General features: G+C 36.5%; 1 protein-coding gene across 6 annotated transcripts in view; it reads right to left on the minus strand.

The window, feature by feature from the left end:
• BCAS3 (BCAS3 microtubule associated cell migration factor) overlaps positions 1-22,555 on the minus strand; it is a 618,903-nt gene that overhangs the window by 359,556 nt on the left and 236,792 nt on the right. For all 6 annotated transcript variants that reach the window (XM_032428491.1, XM_032428494.1, XM_032428495.1 and 3 more), the window contains exon 15: positions 21,612-21,876. In XM_032428491.1, the coding sequence (XP_032284382.1) occupies positions 21,612-21,876 (265 nt within the window). The remainder of the gene's footprint in view (positions 1-21,611; positions 21,877-22,555) is intronic.

Raw genomic sequence — 22,555 nt, forward strand, 5'->3', positions numbered from 1 at the left:
ATTTTTGTATTCTTTGGGTAAATACCTAGTAATGTGATTACTGGATTGTAGGGTGGTTCTATTTTTAACTTTCTGAGAAACCTCCATACTGTTTTCCAGAGTGGCTGCACCAGTTTGCATTCCCACCAACAGTGCAAGAAGATTCCCCTTTCTCCACATCCTCAACAATACTTGTTGTCTCTTGTATTGATTTTAACCACTCTAACAAGTGTGAAGTGATATCTCATTGTAGTTCTGATTTGTATTCCCTGATGATAAGTGATGTTGAGCATCACTTAGAAAAATGTCTATTCATGTCTTCGGGCCATTTTTAAATTGGATTATTTGGTTTTGGGGTGCTGAGTTTTGTAAGTTCTTTATAGATTTTGGATACTAACCCTTTATCTGATATGTCATTTGCAAATATCTTCTCCCATTCTGTATGTTGCCTTTTAGTTTTGCTGACTGTTTCTTTTGCTGTGCAGAAGCTTTTTATTTTGAGATAGTTCTAATAGTTCATTTTTGCTTTTGCTTCCCTCACCTCAGGAGACATACTTAGAAGTTGCTATGGCTGATGTCAAAGAAGTTACTGCCTGTGTTCTCTGAAAGACATTCACTTTTAAAACAGCATGGATTCAGTATAGAGGGGGAACTACCACACTATAGGAAACGGTAACTTCAGAGGTAGTAGAAAGGTAAGAAGCTCTTTTTAAAAAAATCATTACAAGATGAAAGTATCTTCAGAGTTAGCATAATGGCTTAACCAAGTATGACTTGTTTGGGGGAACACAAATCTATGGAATAATCAAGTTAAACACTTGATATCTCTTCAGCAAAATAAGATAAGAAATGCACACAAGTACTTATCTCTCTCTCCCCAATTTCCAAATCAGAATTCACATTAAAGTTAACTGAAGTGACCCCACCCTACTCTAGGGATAATAAAAGGCAACAATCAGAATGTACATAAGATGCTTTAAGCCATTTAATAAATTACACAATAATATCTACACTCACACAACACAGAACCTTATAGGTAATATGAAAAGTGGAATTCCATTACAGTATTTGATATTTATAGAGGAATAACAGAAAAATGTTTTTATAGTTAAATCATTCAAAGTGATTTGTTATGACACTCTTTAAACCAGTATAGATGTAAATAGATGCAAAATTCAGCATTAGTCAACTACAGTAATACTAATCTGAATCTGAAATCAGACTGTAGCACTAAAATGTCACAAGCTAATGAAATTCAAGGACTGTTTATAACACACACATTTCACAACTAGTAGTCAAATATTTGTTGAGTAACTTAGCCCAAGATTACATGCTGTGAAGACTTGCATTCCTTGTTATCACGAAGCTTATAGTCTAATATGCATGAAACAGGAATAATTTAAATGCCAACTGCCTAGTACTAAAAGATAAGTACGAGTGGGATCAACTATTTGGAGAAGAGATCAGGGAGCAGATGGGACATAACCTAGGCTTTGAAAGATGCACAAAATATGGATACGAGTAGAAGAGAAGAAATATTCTGAGCATGAAGGATAACATAAATAGCAGAGAGTGTTAAGGGATGCCACATTTGTGAGCAATAGTAAGGAATCTCTAACTAGAGGAGAAGATTATAATGGAAAGCAGTAGGAAGATAAAATGATTTGTTTTTTGTTTTTTTTAAGATTTTATTTATTTGAGAGAGAGTGAGAGAGAGATCACAAGCAGGGGAGGGTGGGTAGAGGGAGAAGCAGGCTCCCCACTGAGCAGGGAGTCCGATGCAGGACTCGATCCCAGGACCCCAGGATCATGACCTGAGTCGAAGGCAGACGATTAACTGACTGAGCCACCCAGGCGCCCAAAATGATTTCAGTTTTAAAAGAACTTTTTAATTGAGCCAGAAGAGCAGGAACTTAGGTAAATTCTTTAGCAAGGAAACAGTACAGATTTTGAGATCACTGAACTTTATGGATAGGATGAGCAGCCTAGAAAAATGAAGTGATTCACTGAGAAGCTCCAAATCTTGTGATTTAGTTAGCCATAACTTAAAACCCTTCACTGGCCCACCAGGATGAAGTGCAACCTCCAAAGAACATTACAAGGTGCTTCAGACCTATCCCTCTCAGTCCCCTACTGTATTGGGTCAAGCAACACCCAAGTTTGCGGTCATTTACTCTCGCTGTCTGTGTTTATGATGTAGCCTCCAACACCCAGCCCATCTGAAAGAGTAAAGTAAATTGGGTAGATTTATGTTCACATAGGGTATCATCTGTCTTATATTTTATTGGACATGGCAAGCAATTTATAAAAATAGCTTTAATGAAAGAATAAATGGATTAACAAAACTCTCAAGGGTGACAAGGTTCAGGAAGGTGAACTCAGAGAGAGCTTACTAACTCTGGTAATCTTCAGTAGGGTCATTTCAGCCAAAAGGTGGGAAAGTCAGGTGGAAAGGGATAAGTAAAGGAAATGTTGATAGGAGATGATCAAGGGAATGGATATAGAACACAGATTTAAGACCTTTGGGGGCTGAAATGAAGACATTCTTTTGATGTCTGTAGACATCAAGATGAGATAGTGTACCAAACACAGGTTTCATCAATATTCATGCTTTCACTTGACATTTTTTGAGCCTTATCAGTATGAGGCCCTGTTCTAGTCCTGGATGAGTAAGTCCAAGGGCCTCCTAAAGAGTTCATAACATAATGAGACAAAGTATATAAGCAAAAAATTTACAACGGGAAAAACATGGTAACAAAGATATTTGCAAAATGTTTCACGAACAAAAAAAAAAGAGACATTTTCATTGTTGTTTTAAAGGGACAACTTAGAAGATAGGTATACAAATTTTAAGCACAGAGGAAGAAACCTGTATCTTTATACCGTTGCTTTTCAAGTAGAAAATAAAGGATAAGATGAAAGATGTGTGAACATCAGCGGTTAGTAAAATGAGGGAACTGGCTTAGACAAGAAATATCTTTAGCTGACACGTAAGGGATCTACATGTAAAAAAATATAGATTAAAGATACCAAATTTAAAAATGAAAGTTCATACTCAATAAATTAAACACACAAAAATTATGACCCTAGGGGCACCTGGGGGGTTGTCAGTTAAGTGTCTGCCTTCAGCTCAGGTCATGATCCCAGGGTTCTGGGATCGAGTCCTGCCTGGTCAGCACGGAGCCTGCCCCCCCACTTCCCTGCTCCTCCTGCTTGTGAGTTTGCTCTCTCTTTCTAATAAATAAAATCTTTAATAAAAAAATTATAATGATCCTTTCCTCCCCTTTTCAAGTGTTCAAAGTCTTTGGTTAAAAATAATTTTTCTCTATCCCTCGTGTCATGGATTTTCTTTGAAAATGCAGCTAGAACTAACAAACCTTCAGATTTATCCTCCAGGAAATCTGGAGACTCTTCCAGACTAGGGGCAGTATCTTACTAATTGTTGACAGCTCAACAGTTTACCGAATGAATGAAATAAATATATTTTTCCCATGTCCAGGAAGCACAGGAAAATACAGCCCCATGATCTATAGAAAAAATTCATTTTGGAGGGGACACAAAACTTCAGAAGATAGCCAGCTGCTGGAATCCATGGCTTTAGCTATTCTGCTTAGTCTCATGTTGACTAAGCAGGAGCCTAGACTTGATAACTTTTGAACAGATCTTCAGACACTTCCTTATGGTTATATCAAGCCTAAATTTCCAAGCCAGGATTTTTTCATTAGGCCTAAAGCCTCTTAATATAATGAAGTTCAGCAGGAAGAAACTTGTAGTATCCCAAGTCTTGGATGAGGATTAAGTCTGTCCCTCTGTTTTATCCTTCAATTTCCCTTTGGACAGACAGAGATCTTTGCTCCACCTCTCAGGCATATATAGGATAGTAAGAGCGAAATTAAAAATGTCCAAGATCAATGAAGAGTCACTATACAAATGTTAAATGTCATCTTCACTAACTGTTCTTTACTATACCTTTCTCTTAATTGTATAAGTACAATGAAAATAGCAGAGGTTGTTTAATTGGAGTTTTAGTAGTGAGATTCATGAAACCTTTTAAATACATATATTTCCACACACCATTATACTTTTGAATTCCAGCTGGGACAAGACCTGTAAGTGACAAATGCCATGAGAATGGATATTCTCACAGTATTTCTGGCACATCCAAACAGAGGAAGTCCCAAAAATCTCATGAGAAAATAAGCCCTTCTAAAACTCTCATCCCAGTTTTTTGGGCTTACTCTATATAGATAAACTTCTATAAGCCTTAGGCTTTTGGGTCTTTATCCAAATCCACAAGAGCTTTGATCCTTTAGAGGTTTACCAGTCCCCAAGATAGACAGAGTTCTCTTGGGAGAAAAAAATCCCAAGTTCCAACAAAATGGTTTCTCAATAAATTAAAGCAGGAATTCTATGTGGGAATAGAAAATCATTTAAAAATCAGAATTTATAAAACATCCCTTGATGCTTAAAGCTATGATATTTTGTTGTTTTCGGTTGTTTAATTGCTTAATTATTATTGTTTTTATTGTTAGAATACAAAGCACAAAACCAGAACAGTTCACATTGGGGTTTAACCACTGACTTTCTGTGTTTACTTGAACAAGTTCGCATTTTTGAAAAAGGAGTCATGAAAACAACCTCATGTGCTCTTTTTTTTTTTCCCTTCTACCTTCTGTCAGAAGAACACTTGCAGGTACCTTACACTGAGGAACTCTCCATCCCCACGCTGACGCATACATAGCACCACTGTCTGTGTGTCAAGTTGACTTGGTATAAGGTGCTTACTAGAAGTTTTGCTAACTTCAAAATGCCATCTTATCATTTAGGCATTGTCCCCAAGTATGTTTTCCCAGACATTCTACACTATAAAAACACAGAGGAAAAATGGATTAAGTTGAGGATAAAAGTAAAGAGACAAAATAACAATGGGCTTTGTTGCTGCACTAAAGGAACAGCTTGTCAGGTCAGCTTTGCAGAGAGGCATATTCCCAAACCAGTCATCATTAATGGACTCACTTCCACAGGAAAAAAAAAAAAAAAAAGACAGAGTCTGAAAACTCCGGACAAAAGAAATCCCTGCAGACAAAGTAAAAACAAATTAAAAGACCCCTTATAAAACACAGATGCTACAAGGAAAATAAACTTTGCAAGATTTACTGGGCTTTGACAAACGTGAACATTTGTGGAAAAGACATCAGCAACAACTCTCAGGTAATGCGGTCGCAAAGCTAGACTCCTTTCTGTTTTATCTTTGCCCTCTCCGCAGAAGCTGCCAGGCTGGTATTCTTAGCTTCTGAACGCAGTGATGTGAGAACATGTGAATGTGGCAGAGTGCCAGCTTCAGGAAGTTCCTGCGGCCAGCAAGATCCCGAACGTGTTGACCATTTCAGATTACGCTCAATATTCAAGTTAATGTCAGTGTATCTGTGAGTGCATACGTTTCTTCTTAAATGCAATCAAGAAGAAAAGTAAGACATAAATATAATTATATGCCTCCTCCCCTACTTTAAAACATTTCCCTATCCTACCATACTGTGAACCAAGGTGAATAAAAGCAGTTAAAATGACATTAGGCAACCAAGGGATCAGAGCTGTAGATCAGAAAGTACCTTAAAACAGTATCACATCAGTGAGAAAGAAAAAACTTTTTAGGGTAGGTTTCTAGAAGCACAAACTTACAGTCTGTTGCCACTGGTGGTCAAAGGAGTCTTCTAGGAACAGAAGGTGTAAGAGACTAAGAACTATAATGGAATGAAGCAAACCAAGTGGAGCTTTTGGAGGATAAAGGAGCATTGTCTTTTGTTGTCATTAGGGATGCAGGGATAAATACAAAATGGCAAAGATACAGTTGTGAAAAAGCACAAAGACATGAGGCGGTGTTGATGGTACCCTATGGGAAAGCACTGTGATTAGGAGGCCTGCATTTTCTTCTCACTTGTTGATCCTTATCATGGACACAGACCTTATTCACTCCAGGTACTCCATTTTTCTGCAAGTTAACTGTAAGAAACTTTCCTATATGTTAGACTCCTACAATAGCAACAAATTCTCTTCTCATCACCTCTCCACGCTCATCTACAAGATCCACGCTTGGTCTAGGATAGAAGCCTCCCTGTCGGTGTCCTTGGTCTGCTAATATTTTCAACTATTACATTTTGTAATTGGATTGATGATGCCCACTGAAAGCCGATGTCCATGTAACAACCTGGCACCCCCAAGAAGGCAATTCCACAGGAAGACCTCCACTCCCAAACATCCATTATTGTTCTCGTTCCAACGATTTCCCTGTTCTCAGACCTCATATAGACGTTCTATCCCCTACATATCTTTCCAAATAAAAACCAGGTAATGAGTTTGTAGGGGGCGTGTGCACATGCGCACGCACACGCATGCTTTTTTGCTTTCCACAGACGACCAAAACTTTTGGTCTGCTTTTAATATCCTGCTGTGGAACTGACAGGGATAAAAATCCAAAATATACCCGTGAGTTTAACTAAGTTAACTCTGTAGTTGAAAAGCTCCCGACTTCTTGACTCTGTCAAAAAGAGCACAATGGTAGCTTGTTTTGAAACAATCGCTGGAAGTCTGGGCTCCAAAAAGTTAAAAACACTGCTTAGCTCTCGCTTGCCATCTAATTTAACATTAAAGCTTTCTCAGCCAAACACTCGATAATTATTTAATCAGAACCAAATAAAATCCTTTCAGAGTATATAAAAAGTATCCTGTGCAAATGGGAATTTCCTGAATGTGGGTTGTTTTGGTTGGGATGGGAGTCTCTATTTCTCTATTTTGTTCTTTCTTTCTCTTGTTTTTTTTTTTTTTTCCCCTTTCCTAGATGAGAACGACAAGCTTCCCAGCTGCGGTTCCAGGACTTTCACCCTCCTTTTTGACCTTTTCTCAGGCGTATTCCAGTATAATCCGTAATCTACTCAAGTAGGAAAAGGAAGCAGCAGTGCCCTGGTGAGGAACAGTGCCTTCTGACCCACGTACCAAACTGGGCGGAAGCAATGCTTGTTCACAGGAGCCAAGGAGAGTAGAACACACAATTAGAAGAAAATGAATAATATACACATATTTTTTTAAAAGATGGTTAACAACAACCAAACAGTTTACAGTGACAAAGTTCAAGACAGAAAAAGAGTTCAAGGACGATTCTCACTGGGCATTGACTTGTGTCTCCCTGTAACATTTTCTGGGGGGAGTGACAGATGATGAAATAAAAATACTGCAAACCTTTATGCATTTCAAGCAAAAACACTTGTCGCTCTTCAACTAAACAGTTCGTGGCTACACAGACATAGGTATTTGGGGGAAGGGTGGGAAGGTAAGAAGGTAAGAGAAGTCTCCCACAAACCGACCTGAAAACAAGAGAGCAATTTTTTTTTTTTTTTGCAAGATGGGGGTTGAGGTTTTTAATGACCTCGTCATCACTTCATCCCACTACATACAAGGTAGCCTGCATGGAGATCTGCACTAGTGCTTATGACACATCAGGAGAATTAAAACTTCATGTTCTGGAGAACTGAAATGCTACTAATTGCTCAATAACTATTTATAAATTTATTTCTTATATATTTACACAAATTTATGTTTATAAATAATTAAAAATCTGTGAGGTGGTTTTCCTTTTGTAGTCTGAATACATTTTCACCAGTTTATTATCTTAATGTGCTCACAACTATCATATGTAAGTCTGATTATTTTTTTTCCTTAAATCTAAAATAAAGTCAATTAAATTTAAAAAGTTGAAACCTAAAAATTAAAAATCAAAAGGAACGAATTGTTGCTAAACTGCATATACAGCAAGAACAACCTAAGCTACACTGAAAATATACCACAGCATGCTTAGAATAAGGAGTCCTGGAATGTAAAAATAGGCCTGGACAGGGAGATGAGATCAAGAGTTAGAAACATCGTTTATAAGATGCAAGAATACAAACAGGGGAAAATTAAGAAATATGTCTGAAAAGTTTCAGAGATAAAGTAAGGTATATGGGACAGGCATTTCTGAAATATATTGTAGGAAAATCTTTTGCCTACATTTCTCTCTGCAATTTAGTCTCAATCACACAGCCAACCCAAATTTATAAAATGAATGAAAAAAATCCCCCCCAAGTGGGAAATTCATTAGTTTATTGTTCTTGGAGCACTCCGAGATTTGAGACGAAAACTTATAAGAGCTGGTACTCTTAATATTTAATAAATTTGAGCAAGTTTTAATTCATTTTAAACATTAGGATTGTCTGCTACTCTTACAACAATGAAAAACCAAACAAAACAGTAAATAGACTATATTTAACACTAGAGATGACAAAGCAAACTCTTTTATAAGTAAGGAGAATAAAAGAAAAGGCTCCTGGGTCTTTCACTTTAAGATTCAAATTAGTCCTAAATCTAATATAGTTAAGCAGCCTCAAAATTTCCCACTCTTCTGAAACAAGCTCAAATAGCGTTTTGAGATTAAGCGCTCAGAAGTGAAGACTTTTAAACCTGGTGAAAAATCTCCATAATCTAGCATCACTTAGACCAAATTTGGGGTTCCATGAATTTCCCAAAGTGTAAATAAATCCTCACTGAAATTCTTTTGAAAATATACTACGCCCATATCCCCCATCCTTATCTCACAATGAATTTTGCATCATGTCAGCAGAGCAAACAGAAGGATGAACTTCGTTATCCAAAGGAAAAAAAAATACATAAACTTATCTGCATCATTCAACAAATACAACTTTATTACTGAAACTGTTGAACATATAGCATGTGGAAGAATTGGGAGTTGGCTCTGAAATAAAAACAAACACAAAACAAGACAAAATATTAAATAAGTTGCAAGATTTAAGATGCATTTGTTTCAGACTTGGAGGATTCAAAATGACTTAATTCAACATTTGCAAAACTTGCCTTTTTCAAATAAACATCGTATACTTCAGGAAAAATTAAATACAAATCAAAGTATTTTCTGTTGACAGCATAGTAGTAAAACGTAAGCAACTTTCCTAATAATCAAAAAGATGTAAACTGGAATATCAATAGCAAAGATTCCCTTCTCCCTCCAACGTCCTTCCCGTTCCCCACCCCCACCACACAGAAGCTTTCCTTCTTTTTACCCATGACTGTTAAGGATATTTTCTGGCTCTATTTCAGCATCATGACTCAGGTCATGAGAAGTGTCAAAGATGCATTTCCTTCAGATGGGAAAGAGCAACAGATTTTAACAACCATACAAAGTTGGGAGTATAGTGCAAAAGGGCCAAGTCAGCATTTTTGACAGCAGGGAAGATAAAACCTTTTATATTCACATATATTTTATTTCCAGCTTAAAAATATTTAAATATCTTTCTATCAAAATATGCTTACATGTCCCGCTCAAGAAGAAAACAGGAAACCCATACCCAATTTAGCTGCCTAAATTATCAACAATTTGTGAAAGAACAGTTCACCCAAAAAAAAAAAAAACAAAAACAAAAACCCAAAGTACACCATATAAGTGTTAATAAACTGTTCAAGTCCTTGTTTTCAAAACTTATTTTTCCAAAAGCAAGACCAGGAATTTACCTGTGTACATAAAAACTCCCTTGATAGAAAGTCTTTGCGAGTGAGAACCACAAAGAAGAGCGATACTATGTCCATATCCGGGCACCATGTCCTTCCCTGTAATTCTCCTGCCTTAGCAGAAACACTTCTTCTTAATCACCTGGATCACTGCCAAAAACCATATTCATTTATCAGTACTGTCATTTTATATTTTCTCTTATCCATGATTTTATCAAATGTGGACACACTTCAATCCACTCCAAAATTAGGCAAGAGTGAAATATTATTGAACATTCATTAAGCATTCCCTACTAAGAATGAAAACAGAATAGCCTGTCTCTTCTGAAGCTGCCAACAACAACAATGCCCACATTAATTCCAGTCTATCCATTCGGAAATAGTTTCACTCCTGTGCCTCATTCTAGCTTCAATATTCTCACCTGCAAAAACACATCATCCAATGTTAATAACTCTTTCAATGAACCTTAAATCCCTTTCCTTTTCTCATCCTCCTCCAAATTCTAAGCATCATTTTATGCTAAGAACTATTATGCTAAGAACCATAATAGTTTCTATTTCTCAGTATGTGTAACCCTGCCACAGCCCTAACCCCACTCTCCCTACCCTTTTGTAGCTTATAAACTATGAGCCAGCAATCAGATTTTTACTTCCTGCTCAGATTTTAAGTTCAAGAGTACTCATGGCTGCTACTCCCAACTCTGATATTTCTAAATCTGTTTATTTGGGTCAATCATTCAGACACTGGTCATTATGTATCCTAAGAAGTCTAATTTCTACTCTCTTCTCCCTCTCCGTTTTTTTCTAAAACCAAATTTTGAAAAAAATGTTTCAATGGAATCTGAGCCAGAATTTCTTACATAATTGTCTTCCTCAGTGGAAAGTAAGGCAATGGTGACATGCAAATAGGTATTTCAAACCCTCTTGTTGTTATTCTAATCACTAGACTGAAGTAATAGAACTCCCTCAACTCCCTGAAAACTGACTTCTAGGTTGACTGTCAGAAAGTCTCCACCGCCCCCCCCCAGACCCACCCCAAACAGAAGATTCCTTTCTGGGAAAACTGACCAGTCTAAGTGAAAAGATCTACAAATACTATTGACTGGGGGTTCCCTAATACAACTGCCAGTCCCACCTGAGGGATCAGTGGGAACTAGAAGCTGGCATGACCTACTCATGCTCAAAGAACTTCCAATCAGCTCTTTGGTATGGATGTGGTGATCAGCTGAATAAAAATAAAATAATGAAGTAAATTAATAAATAATAACATTTCAATAATAAAATAAAAATAAGAATGATCACCAAGTCGAAAAAAAACAAAAAACAAAAAACAAAAAACAGAATGATTGCTAAGGATTCCTAGACATTCAGGTCAATATTTTGGATTAATCAGTCTGAGGCTGGGCCTAGGCATCAGTACTTTTTAAATCTACCCGGGGTAAATTATAATGTACAATCAGGGTTGAGGACCACTGTCCTAATAGGAAAGATAATGATCACAACAAAAAAACTGAAAAAGGGGGCACCTGGGTGGCTCAGTTGGTTAAGCGACTGCCTTCGGCTCAGGTCATGATCCTGGAGTCCCGGGATCAAGTCCCGCATCGGGCTCCCTGCTCAGCGGGGGGTCTGCTTCTCCCTCTGACCCTCTTCCCGCTCGTGCTGTCTCTCATTCTCTCTCTCAAATAAATAAATAAAATCTTTAAAAAAAAAAAACTGAAAAAGGAACTCATATGAAATAGAGATAATGCAAGAAGCAAAAAAATGCCTCCAAAATTGTATCTATATCTGAAAGAGATAAAGAATATTCCATCTATGGGGCGCCTGGGTGGCTCAGTCGTTAAGCGTCTGCCTTCGGCTCAGGTCATGATCCCAGGGTCCTGGGATCGAACCCCGCATCGGGCTCCCTGCTCAGCCAGGAGCCTGCTTCTCCCTCTCCCACTCCCCCTGCTTGTGTTCCCTCTCTCGCTGTGTCTCTCTCTGTCAAATAAATAAATAAAAATCTTTAAAAAAAAAAAAGAATATTCCATCTATAAAAAAAGACATGGCTGTCATAAGAAAAAAAATCATTTGGAGAAAAGGATATTCTAAAATATGTTGCAGAAATAAAAATACAACAAGGTTAGAAGACAAAGTTGGGGATATTCTCATAAAGTAAAACAAAAAGACAAACAGAAAAATAGAAAAGGAAGTGACAGTTCAATGTCGGAGATTCATCATCCAACTAACATGATTTCCAGAAAGGGGCAAAAAAGAAAACAGCAAGGAAGAAACTATGAAGAATGGAAAGAAGAAGCCTCTGGGGAATGACACCTAAGAATGGAGAGGGGTGGGGCAAGACAGTGCCATTTTTCATTGTAAAATTGTGGTCTTATTTGACTTTTATAATAAATGTATTACTTTGATAAAAATTACATTAAATAGGTAAAGAAAAACAACAAAACACCAATCAATGTAGAAAAGAGAAACAGAGATACTCTAATAATGCCTCAATGGTAGAGTTTAATCACTCTGGTCCCCTAAAGTATGGAGATAACAAGTCCTTGAACAGCAATACATAGAGAATCGAAGAAAGGAATTTTTAGAACATACAGACACCACTTATTCAAATGATTAAAAAGTTTGCCTCCACTCAACTACCTGAATTCATTCATAGAAGCTAGGTATCTGGATGGAATACTAAAAATGGATTTTAATTAACAGTAATATATTTCACAAGTCTGATTCTCTAAGAAGACTTTGAGGAATAAATCATAGAAAACATAATAAAAAGGAAGCCAGGTTATTATAAAATGTTATAAGACATCAACATCCATAGCACACCAGGCTCATGCCAGGGTTGCCATGATTACAATCATAGGAAAGTTTAGAAAAGATCGCCCTCTAGAGGCATGTCTCATTAACCATTTAAAAGCAAAACTATAAAAACCTGGAGTTTGATTTGCCAACCTAAAAAAGAGAGAGAGAATATATTTCATGAGCAGTAAAAAACAAAAGAACAAATTCCAGGTTAGTTTCAATTGCGAACCATCTTGTGTGGCACTTAAGAGAAAATTTTCACAGGGAAACAATGTGGCATATTCCAAATGAAACAGACAAAAAGATAATATGTTCTAGCAGAGTTCAATCCCTTTTTATAGTACTACATTTTTAACATTTATTTTAAAGGCAATATAAGAGTTTTTAAAGATACTCCACAGCTCATTTTATTTACCTCAAAAACTATGCTATCTGAATCTCCCTTTCAATTTTGCTATGAATCTAAAACTGCTCTATAAAATAGTCTATTAAAATAACTGTGCTATCTTTATTTAATAGATGGTGTCTTCAGTTAGTGCTTCTGAAATGAAAGCATCTTATTTTCAGTAAGGTACTAATTATGAGGTCTCTCTTTTCCATCCATTTTCCCTAAAGAATTCATCTGCTCTCTCTGAGAAACAATAGGAAGTGACATGAAAATATTTAAAATACATACGATTTTGGTGTACAGTAAGGGTAAAGACTAGCATAATATTGTAATTTTGCAGCATCGTAAAAAGGATGATAAAAGAACTTATAAGAAAACAAATTCACTAGGAACACTATTAGATCTAACAAGAACAAATTAGAAACAAAACTTCAATCTGAACTAAAACAATAAAGTACACATAACCAGTAAAAACCCAGGTAGTAAACTAAGATAGCCGAAGAGAAGATTTCATCCAGTTAACATGTACATACTATATATATATATACTCTGTGTGAGATGAGGCATAAAATTTAAAGCAGAACTACGGTGCACATGATTGATTTTTCTTGGCAAAAATTAAAACATACAAATGGAAACTTCAATCCACAAGTAAACAGTGTTGTGGAAAGAGAAGTCAAGAAACATCACATTATTACTGATTGTCTTAAGTAGGTGAAACTATATAAGGCTGAAATGTGTGGTTGTTTTGTATTTACAATTGTGATGTGGTCTGTATCGAGAAAACTACTGATCAACAAAAGCAAGTAATTACAAAACCATCAAATAAAGGCTATAAACAATTCCTGAGTGGTAAAAAGAATGCATCCTACAGATGCTTAAAAAAAAAAAGTGATGCTACCAGTTATTTAAAAGTGCTTCACTAAAACCTGGAGGCTTCAAGTCCAAGAACTTGGAGGCCCCTCTAGAGGTCTCGTTCTCATCAGCCAGCTCCATTTGGAAAAAGCAGAATCTGGAATTCAGATGCCAAAAGCTGTGACTCAAAGAGGACTCCTCTCCTGAGGAACAATGAGCTGATGGGAAAGGAGACACTTCTGGAAACTCTGGAGAACTGCAGAAGTGAATCCAAAACCCCTCTGTTAACTTGATGGAAACAGCAGGATAAAAAAATTAAAAAAAAAAAAAAGCGAGCCCTATCACATAATGAATGCCATATTCCTGGACCTATACTGGAAAACTAGTTTGTAAAGTAAAGAAATGCAAAGACTCAAGAATAGGTGAATAAATCAATCAAATTGTATTTCCTGATGTAGGATATTAAAATGAGCAAAAACAGATGCAAGAGAAGGAATGCTACTGCTCGTACTTTCAGGTTTGTGTTGGTATCTCCCTTCATTTCAGAAACAATATCAGAAGTCCACTTATCGGGATGCCTGGGTGGCTCAGTCAGTTAAGCATCTGCCTTCAGCTCATGTCATGATCCCAGGGTCCTGGGATCGAGTCCCGCATCGGGCTCCTTGCTCAGCAGGGAGTCTGCTTCTCCCTCTGCCTGCCACTCCCCTGGGGAGCAAGCATCCTCTGCTTGTGCTCTCTCTCTCTGTCTCTGTCTCTCTCTCTCTGACAAGTAAATAAATAAAATCTTTTAAAAAAAGGTCCACTTATCAATACTGAGTCCAATAATGCTATAAAAGCCTCTACATAATAAAGTCACAATTATATTTCATTTACTCATTATTCCATGAATTATTCATTTATTCTGTCAAATTATTTATTTATTCATTTATTCTGTCAAATTATTCTTTTATTCTGTCAAATTATTTATTTGGCACTACACCAAAGTATGAAAAATGAATCAGTCCTGTATACCCCTCCAATAATAAACAGTATCAATGACAATAATCATAGCAGCTAATCTTTTACTGAGGATTTGGTATGTACCAAACACTACTTAAAGTTGCTGTGATCTGAACAGTAAATCTGTAAAGGTAGGTAATATTATCCCCCTATTTTATAGATAGAAAATTTAGGCAGGGGTATATTAAGCAACTTGTCTAAGATTACAGAGTTAGGAAGTCATAGGGGATAGAGTCTACCACAGGTAGTCTGGCTCCAGGTCTTCTAACTGCCTCCCCAAGCCAGTTACAACTTTGTAATGGAAATCATCAAAAAAAGAAGAAAAAAGGTAGAAAGTAGTAAGCAATAAGTACAGATAAAGAGCATACAGAAAGAGTAAATACATAAAGTTAAACACTTTAAGTGAAGAGCGAGAAAGTGCATCATAAGCTGAGCTGAGCTTGACAGATGCATTCATCATTTACCTGAAGAAATAAGCAGAAAGCGGTTCAGGGGTAGGAACAAGGTGTCGAGCTGGAAAGCAAAGGCAAGTCATTAAATTCGCATGGGGCATAAATAATAATGGAAGAAATGATTTCTTCATTCATCACAAATTTACTAACTGGTAGAAGAAATGCTGTTCTCCTAGAGGACAAATTTCTGACCCTTTTCTTTAAAGCTCCCAATACCTACCACCATCCTCACTTCCTGATTCTATAAAGAAACAACAGCAGTCTTCTCTTTCCCCTCCAACTTTTCCCCCATTTCCTTGCTCCCTTTTATATCAGTGCTTCTTGAAAGACTTATCAATACTGGCTTCCCAATTTCTCTCTTCCTGTCCTACCAAAATCCACTCCTATCAGGCCCCTAACTCTACCAAACTGCTCTTATCCCAGGCACGTCCTCTATGTTACTAAATTTAATGGTATTCTATCTTTTTCTCAGTCTTTATCTTAATTGACCTATCAGCAGAATTTGACATATGGTTCCCTCCCTTTTCTCAGAAAAAATTTTTTTTTCATTTGGCCTCCAGGATTTCTCATGTATGGTTTTCCTTCTATGTCACTAGCTACTTACTGGTGGAAGGCCCAGGGCTCAATCCTGGGACACCTTCATCTTCTTTTTTTTTTTTTTTTTTTCATACTCACTCAACTCACTAAATGATCTCATCTAGCTTTTGGCTTTACTTATGCCTTCCAAACATTTATCCTCAGCCTAGTCCTTTCCACCAAACTCCAGGCTTCTAGGACCAAGTATCCACTTAATATCACTAGGACGTCAAAGACACATCTTAAACTAAACATGTCCAGAACTTCTGATCCTGTCCCTATCCCCAAACCTGCTTTAACGCTGTGTTCTTCACTTCACCTGAAGGTAACCCCGTCCTTCCAGCTGCTCAGGCCAGAAGCCTTACCAGTCATCCTGACTCCTCTCCTCTCATACCCGACACAACATATACCAGAAATCCTGTTGACCCTACCATCAAAAATGTATCAAGAATAAAATTTACTACTCATAATCTCCATTATAAACAATTCAGTCTAAGCCTTGTCTTCTCTCACCCGGATTTTTGCAATACTCTCCTAACCAGTCTCACTAGGCTTCTACCCTTGTCAAGCTAAGACTGAATTCTCAATACAGATCTCCGTTCCAATCCTGCTAGAACACAGGCTTACCACATCACTCTTTTTCTCAAAGCTCTCCACAGCTTCTCTGTCTCACTCTGAGTAAAAGTCAGAGGCTGACATGATCTGACCACATTTCCTCTGTGACCTCATCTTCTAGTATGCACCTTGCATACTGAGCTTCAGCCACACTGTCCTCTTTGCCTTTCCTTGAACACTTCAGGCACATTCCCAGTGCAGGGATTTTATACTGGCTGTTCCTTCTACCTTGAACTTGTTCCCCAGATACCTGCATGACTTTCTCCCATACTTCCATCAGATGGTTGTTCAAATGTTACCATCTCAATAAAGCCTGGAGGAAGCTTTCTAATTTCAAATTGCAATCCCCCTTCCATTCTTTATTTCTCTCCAAAGCACATAACACTACCTCCCAATTCATTCTGTTCATTGTTCATATCACTCCACTAGAAAGTCAGCTTCATGGAACAGGGATGTTTTCCTCCTTTGTTCACTGCTATATTCCTAGGGCTCAGGAACAGTGCCTGGGCAGTGAACATTAATTAGTAGTTGTTGAATAATTGAATGTATCTCACAGCTGTTAAAATGAAAAGCAATGTTACCATGAATGAAAAGCTCTTCATCCTGACAAGTAATGATTTAAATCTATATTGTCTTTATTAGAATGTCTAAAGATGTTTGGGAAAATTTTGGCTCGAAGCCTTAGAGTCTACATTTTACCAATACTACGCAAAGTGTCAAGATACAAAATACAAACAAGAAAAAGACCCTATCTTCATGGAGGTCAATCTAATGGGAGACACAGGCATGTCAATGAGCAAGTAACATATTATAATATGTTAAGAGTCTCTTCAGAGTGCCAATATCAAGGCTGATACAGATGACACAACATCAAGAGATTTTTAAGAGATGAAGTGGTATTTTTAGCTAGCTCAAAATGAAATGGGGTTTTAGTAGGCACTCAAGGGGGGGAGGGTGATAATTACTTCAAATAGAGAAAAGTACACAAATAGGAAAGGGGCCAAGAAATGAACACATGTGGCATATTCAGGGAAGGGTACAAAAAACTAGGTATGGTGGGACAAGAAGTTAGAAGTAAGGTGGGATCTTCTCTAACATTCTCAAAGAATGATGAGACACTGAAAGATTTTAAGCAGAAAAGTGGAAGATCATATTTATGGTTAACAAAGGAAATGCTTGTGATAGTCATAAAAGGTTGAAGTCTATTGAAACAGATGAGGTAAGAAATGATGATCAGGTATTCTTAATCATTTTTGTGTCAAGGACTACTTGGACAGTCTGGGAAAGCCTGTGGACTCCTTTTCAGAATAATACTTATAAATGCATGGAATAAAATAAATAGAATTACAAAAAAACAATTTTATATATATAGAAGCATAGCCATCATTATAGTCTAAAAATTAAGTTCTGCTACAGTATTATATGCAATAAATATTTAAATCAGTAATATTATTATATAACATAACTGCAAAGCAATGATGAGCATATTTCAAAATATGTTGAGTAATTTAAAACATTTCAAGATACATATTTTTTAAATATAATGTGATATGAAAACATGTGTTTTTATTGGTGACAATGTCACAAATACAACTAATATTACTGTCATGTGTTATCTATATTCAAAATAAAAAGAAATGCTTAATTTTGGTTAGAGGATAGTAAACACAAAGATATAATTTCTCCCTATGCATGTTCATGGATCTTAAGTTAAGAACCCTCAGAGAGACTAAAAGTCCAGGCAACAAGATAGGAAATGAAGGAGATATTTAGAGAGAATATATTTCAAATAAATCAACATCCTCTGTTAAAAAAAAAAAAAAAGGCAAATAGATAAAATAATCCTAACCTAAATTGGATTGACTCCAGAGAGTAAAAAGGAAATATCCCTATATCAACTGTTATTTAACAGTTTCCTTTACTTTGCTAAAAAGAGCACAGACAAACAACGGTAATACCGCCAAAGCATGATTCATTTTCAAGATGAATCCCTCCCTGTTCAAAGGTTTACATTGTTTTTGACCAGCATCAGACTGTTTATCCACACAAACTGTAAATACATCATTTTTAGAACTAACCAACAACAATGCCCATTTTGTTTTGACATGTAAAACACAAAAAGAACATGGAGAAAAATGACCATCACTTGAATATCTACACTTTAAAAATGAGAAATACTATACAGAATAATGGGGTGACATTCCAACATAATAAAATTTTAACACGTGATCAGGAGGAAAATGCCTCCTGAAATTCCTTCTTTCGAAGGGTTTGTTAAGTAGAGCAGTAATGTCAAACAGTATAATCTCTTCTCTGAGATGCCTTCTGTTAGCTTCATGCAAGAAAAGGAAGAGAGCTGTGAAATCATCAAGCTGAGAGAAAATCATACATTTTTACTCAGAAATCGAGTATTGCTCTTCAACTATGTGTTCTTTCACAAATGACAAATCCTTAATTGATTGGCACCTTGCACCCTTCTACAAAAATACACTGAAAATTATTTATTCACAGAAATTTAATATCTGCCTTTTCCCTTGGACTAGAAGATAATACACGAGAGCAGAGATTACCTCAAATTTTTGTGTACATTATAACCAAAGCCTAGCACAAAACCTGGCATGTGGTAAGCTTAATAGAGAAGGAAGAACAGGAAGAAAAAAGAAGCTCAAAAGACTTTCTGGATATATATAAATGTGAGGACTAAAAATCCTTCCTAATTTTTTACTATTATATCTGTTCTCTGGTCAACCTAGTTGCCCCACATGCATTTTGAATCTTTCTCCATAAAGTGTTTGGTGAAATTTAATTGGAGAAAAATACTCAACACAAAGAGAAAGGTCCTCAAAGAACCTGTGCTATGAGCTAATTATATGACAAAATAGTTACACCTAAAATTTAAGTAATTATTTCTGAAGTAATATTTCTTGCAAATGGCTGAAAATACAAATATCCCATAGCTTACTAAGCTTTTTTTTTTTTTTTTAATTCCAAATGCTTTTTAAAATGACTGTTTTCACCTAGGACTGATTCTAAAAGATTTTCAACCTCAAAGATCATGGGTCACTAGTTAAATTAAGTAAAAATAAATAACAACTGTTCTTATAAAAATAATGGGGCCAAAGCATAAAGCATCATCTAAAGAGAAAACAGAAGTCTTGAATTTTTTTTGAGTTACAGAATTTCTCCCCAGGATCCATTTTCCTACATATGTTTTCAGTCTATCTTAAAACTTCCTACAAAAAATACATATCTAGGATTGATTAGGTATTACAAAAAGACATATGTTTAAGCAGAAGCTAAAACAAGTAAGGATGGGTATATAGCCAAAAGATCTACAGAAGTACTCAAACAAATACTTGCATACCCATGTTCATAACACCACTATTCAAAACAGTAAAGAGGTGGAAACAACCCAAATGTCCATCACTGGAAGAATAGTTAAAACTGTGGTATATACATACAGTAGAATATTACTCAGGCATAAAAAGGAATGAAGTACTGATAAATACTACAGTGTGGACGGACCTCAAAAACATACCACATCATATAAGCCAGAAACAAAAGGTCATATATTGTATGACTGCAGTTATATGAAATATCCAGAACAGGTAAATCCACAGAGACGGAAAGCAGATCGGTGGTTGCTAGGGCCTTCGGTGGAGAGGAATAGGTAGTAACTGCTTAAAGAATATGTGGTTTTGGGGCACCTGGGTGGCACAGTCAGTTAAGCCTCCAACTCTTGGTCTCAGCTCAGGTCATGATCTCAGGGTCGTGAGATTGAGCCCCGCGTCGGGCTCTGCACTCAATGCGGAATCTGTTTCAGATTCTCTCTCTCTCTCCCTCTATCCCTCCCCACCACACATGTGCTCTCTCTCCCTCTCTCATTCAAATAAATAAATAAATCCTAAAAAGAAAAAAAAAAAAAGAACACGTGGTTTTCTTCTTGGATGAGGAAAACATTTTGCAACTAACTAGAAGTGGTGGTTCATTGTGAATGCACTAAATGCCACTGAATTGTTAACATCTAAATAGTTAATTTTATGTTATGTAAATTTAGGATCAACTGAATAAATAAAAATTGATTTCTGTAGTAACCATAATCTCTCTCTATAAAATTCCCTATTCTTAGAAACCTAAATTGGTCATCTGTCAAGGAGAACCTGCAATGCTTTAGAAAAAATGTCATTTAATGTAAACAAATAATTTTTTGTCATTCCAGTGGAAATAAAATGGCACAACCATTCTGATATTATCTTCCAAGGTCAAGATTCACATACACTCCCAGCATTTCCATTAAAAAATGAGTACACATTTGCAACAAGAAACAAGTGCAAAAATGTTCAATGCATCACTACATATAATAACCCAACACCAGAAACCCATCAAATACATATCAACATCAGTAGTAAAAAGGATAGTTAAATAAATAAGTAGAAGCATATTTATACAATGGACTATGTAAGAGCAATGGAAATAAATGAAGTAAACCTACACAGAACAACATGAATTAATTTCACAAACATAATCCCAAAAAGATGTATTTTAAAATAAAACGCAAAGGGCGCCTGGGTGGCTCAGTCGGTTAAGCAGCTGCTTTCAGCTCAGGTCATGATCCCAGGGTCCTGGGATCAAGCCCCGCATCGGGCTCCCTGCTCAGCGGGGAGCCTGTTTCTACCTCTCCCTCTCCCCCTGCTTATGTTCTCTCTCTCTCTGTGTGTCAGATAAATATATAAAATCTTAAAAAAAAATAAAAATAAAACGCAAATGCTGCTCTAAAATACACAACTTATGACTATTCCTCTCCAACAATGAATATTTCTTAATGAACTGTAGTACCGACTCTGGATAAGACAGAGTTTCCTGGAAAAAATCTATAGGTACGTGATTTAATCTATAAATATATGAAAATAGTCTTGAACTTCATATTCCATACATATGACACAAAGTATGCCTTATATATTAAAAAAGTTAGCATGGCAAAGATCACCATTCCTATGTTGGCTTCAGTTTATTAAATGACTTAATAAATTAAGAATGTTCTCGAATAAGGGGCGCCTCGGTGGCTCAGTCGTTAAGCGTCTGCCTTCGGCTCAGGTCATGATCCCAGGGTCCTGGGATCGAGCCCCGCATCAAGCTCCCTGCTTGGCAGGAAGCCTGCTTCTCCCTCTCCCGCTCCCCCTGCTTGTGTTCCCTCTCTTGCTGTCTCTCTCTCTGTCAAAAAAATAAATAAAAAACTTAAAAAAAAAAAAAAATGTTCTCGAATGACCCTAAGATCTTTTCTTTGCATGAACAGATGAGGTGGAAAAATGTTTTAATTATTTTATCCCATATTTCAAAAAGTAAGGATAATAAGAGAAGGATGGTAGGGGTCAGTGGAGAGAGGAAAAAATTAGGTTTACCATGCAGAGGTGATCCAGAAGGGCTACTTGATAGACCTGGAACAGGGCTACAGCGACCTCCTTGCTTAGACGTCAGTTCTTGTTCAATTTCTTCCAGCCCAGCACTTTTCTGGAAACGGCTCATACGATTCACAACTCGTGGGGACATATGTGTTCGAACACAAGGCTGGCCACCGTAAGGGTTGATGGGGAAAACATGGGAAGTACCCCGGAGAGTACTAACCACAACCCAGCGACAGTCATGGCTGAAGCAGATGTCTTGTACCTAGAAATGGATAGGGAAAAACACAAACAGGACTGAAACTATTTGCATTAATATGTTAATTAATTGAATTTAAATTTTTTTTAAAAGGGGGTTAAAAAAAAGAAACTATTTGGATTTATCTAGTATCACACACATATCACCAGATGTAAATAGAAATACTTGTCTTGTTAGCAAATTTACCTTATATCAAGTTATAAATTAAAAATTTTATTCTGCAGATGAGTTTCATGGTGAATATTGATCAAAACTCCCTAGCAGGGATTTGATACATTTTAGAAGCAGAGAATTCTGTCCCTTGCAGCACAGAGTGCCAAGTCAAAAATCAGGACCTAGGCAGTTTCACCCTATAAAGCTACAAAAAATTTATATGAATCAGGTTTATTTTTCTCAATTAATTTGCCTCCTAATAAACATAAAATAGTAAAAATAAAAACAAACATTATACAATGTAGGTGAAGTTATTAATCCAATCCTTCACTAAACAAATATTCATGAGGTTCCATGCTAGGCGCTAGAAATAAAGAGGTAAATAAGAAATAATCTTTGGGAAAAGTTAGAGGAAGGAGCCAGACTTGGTCTCAGGGTCTGAAGGAACAACTCTGTACACATCTGTTTGTTCTTTTCTGTGCATAAGATTTTTATTTAAAAAAAAAAAAAAGAAGAAAGAAAGAAAGAATCT

The sequence above is a fragment of the Phoca vitulina genome, unplaced genomic scaffold (genome assembly GCF_004348235.1).
Source record: "Phoca vitulina isolate PV1807 unplaced genomic scaffold, GSC_HSeal_1.0 scaffold40, whole genome shotgun sequence".
Taxonomy (NCBI): domain Eukaryota; kingdom Metazoa; phylum Chordata; class Mammalia; order Carnivora; family Phocidae; genus Phoca; species Phoca vitulina.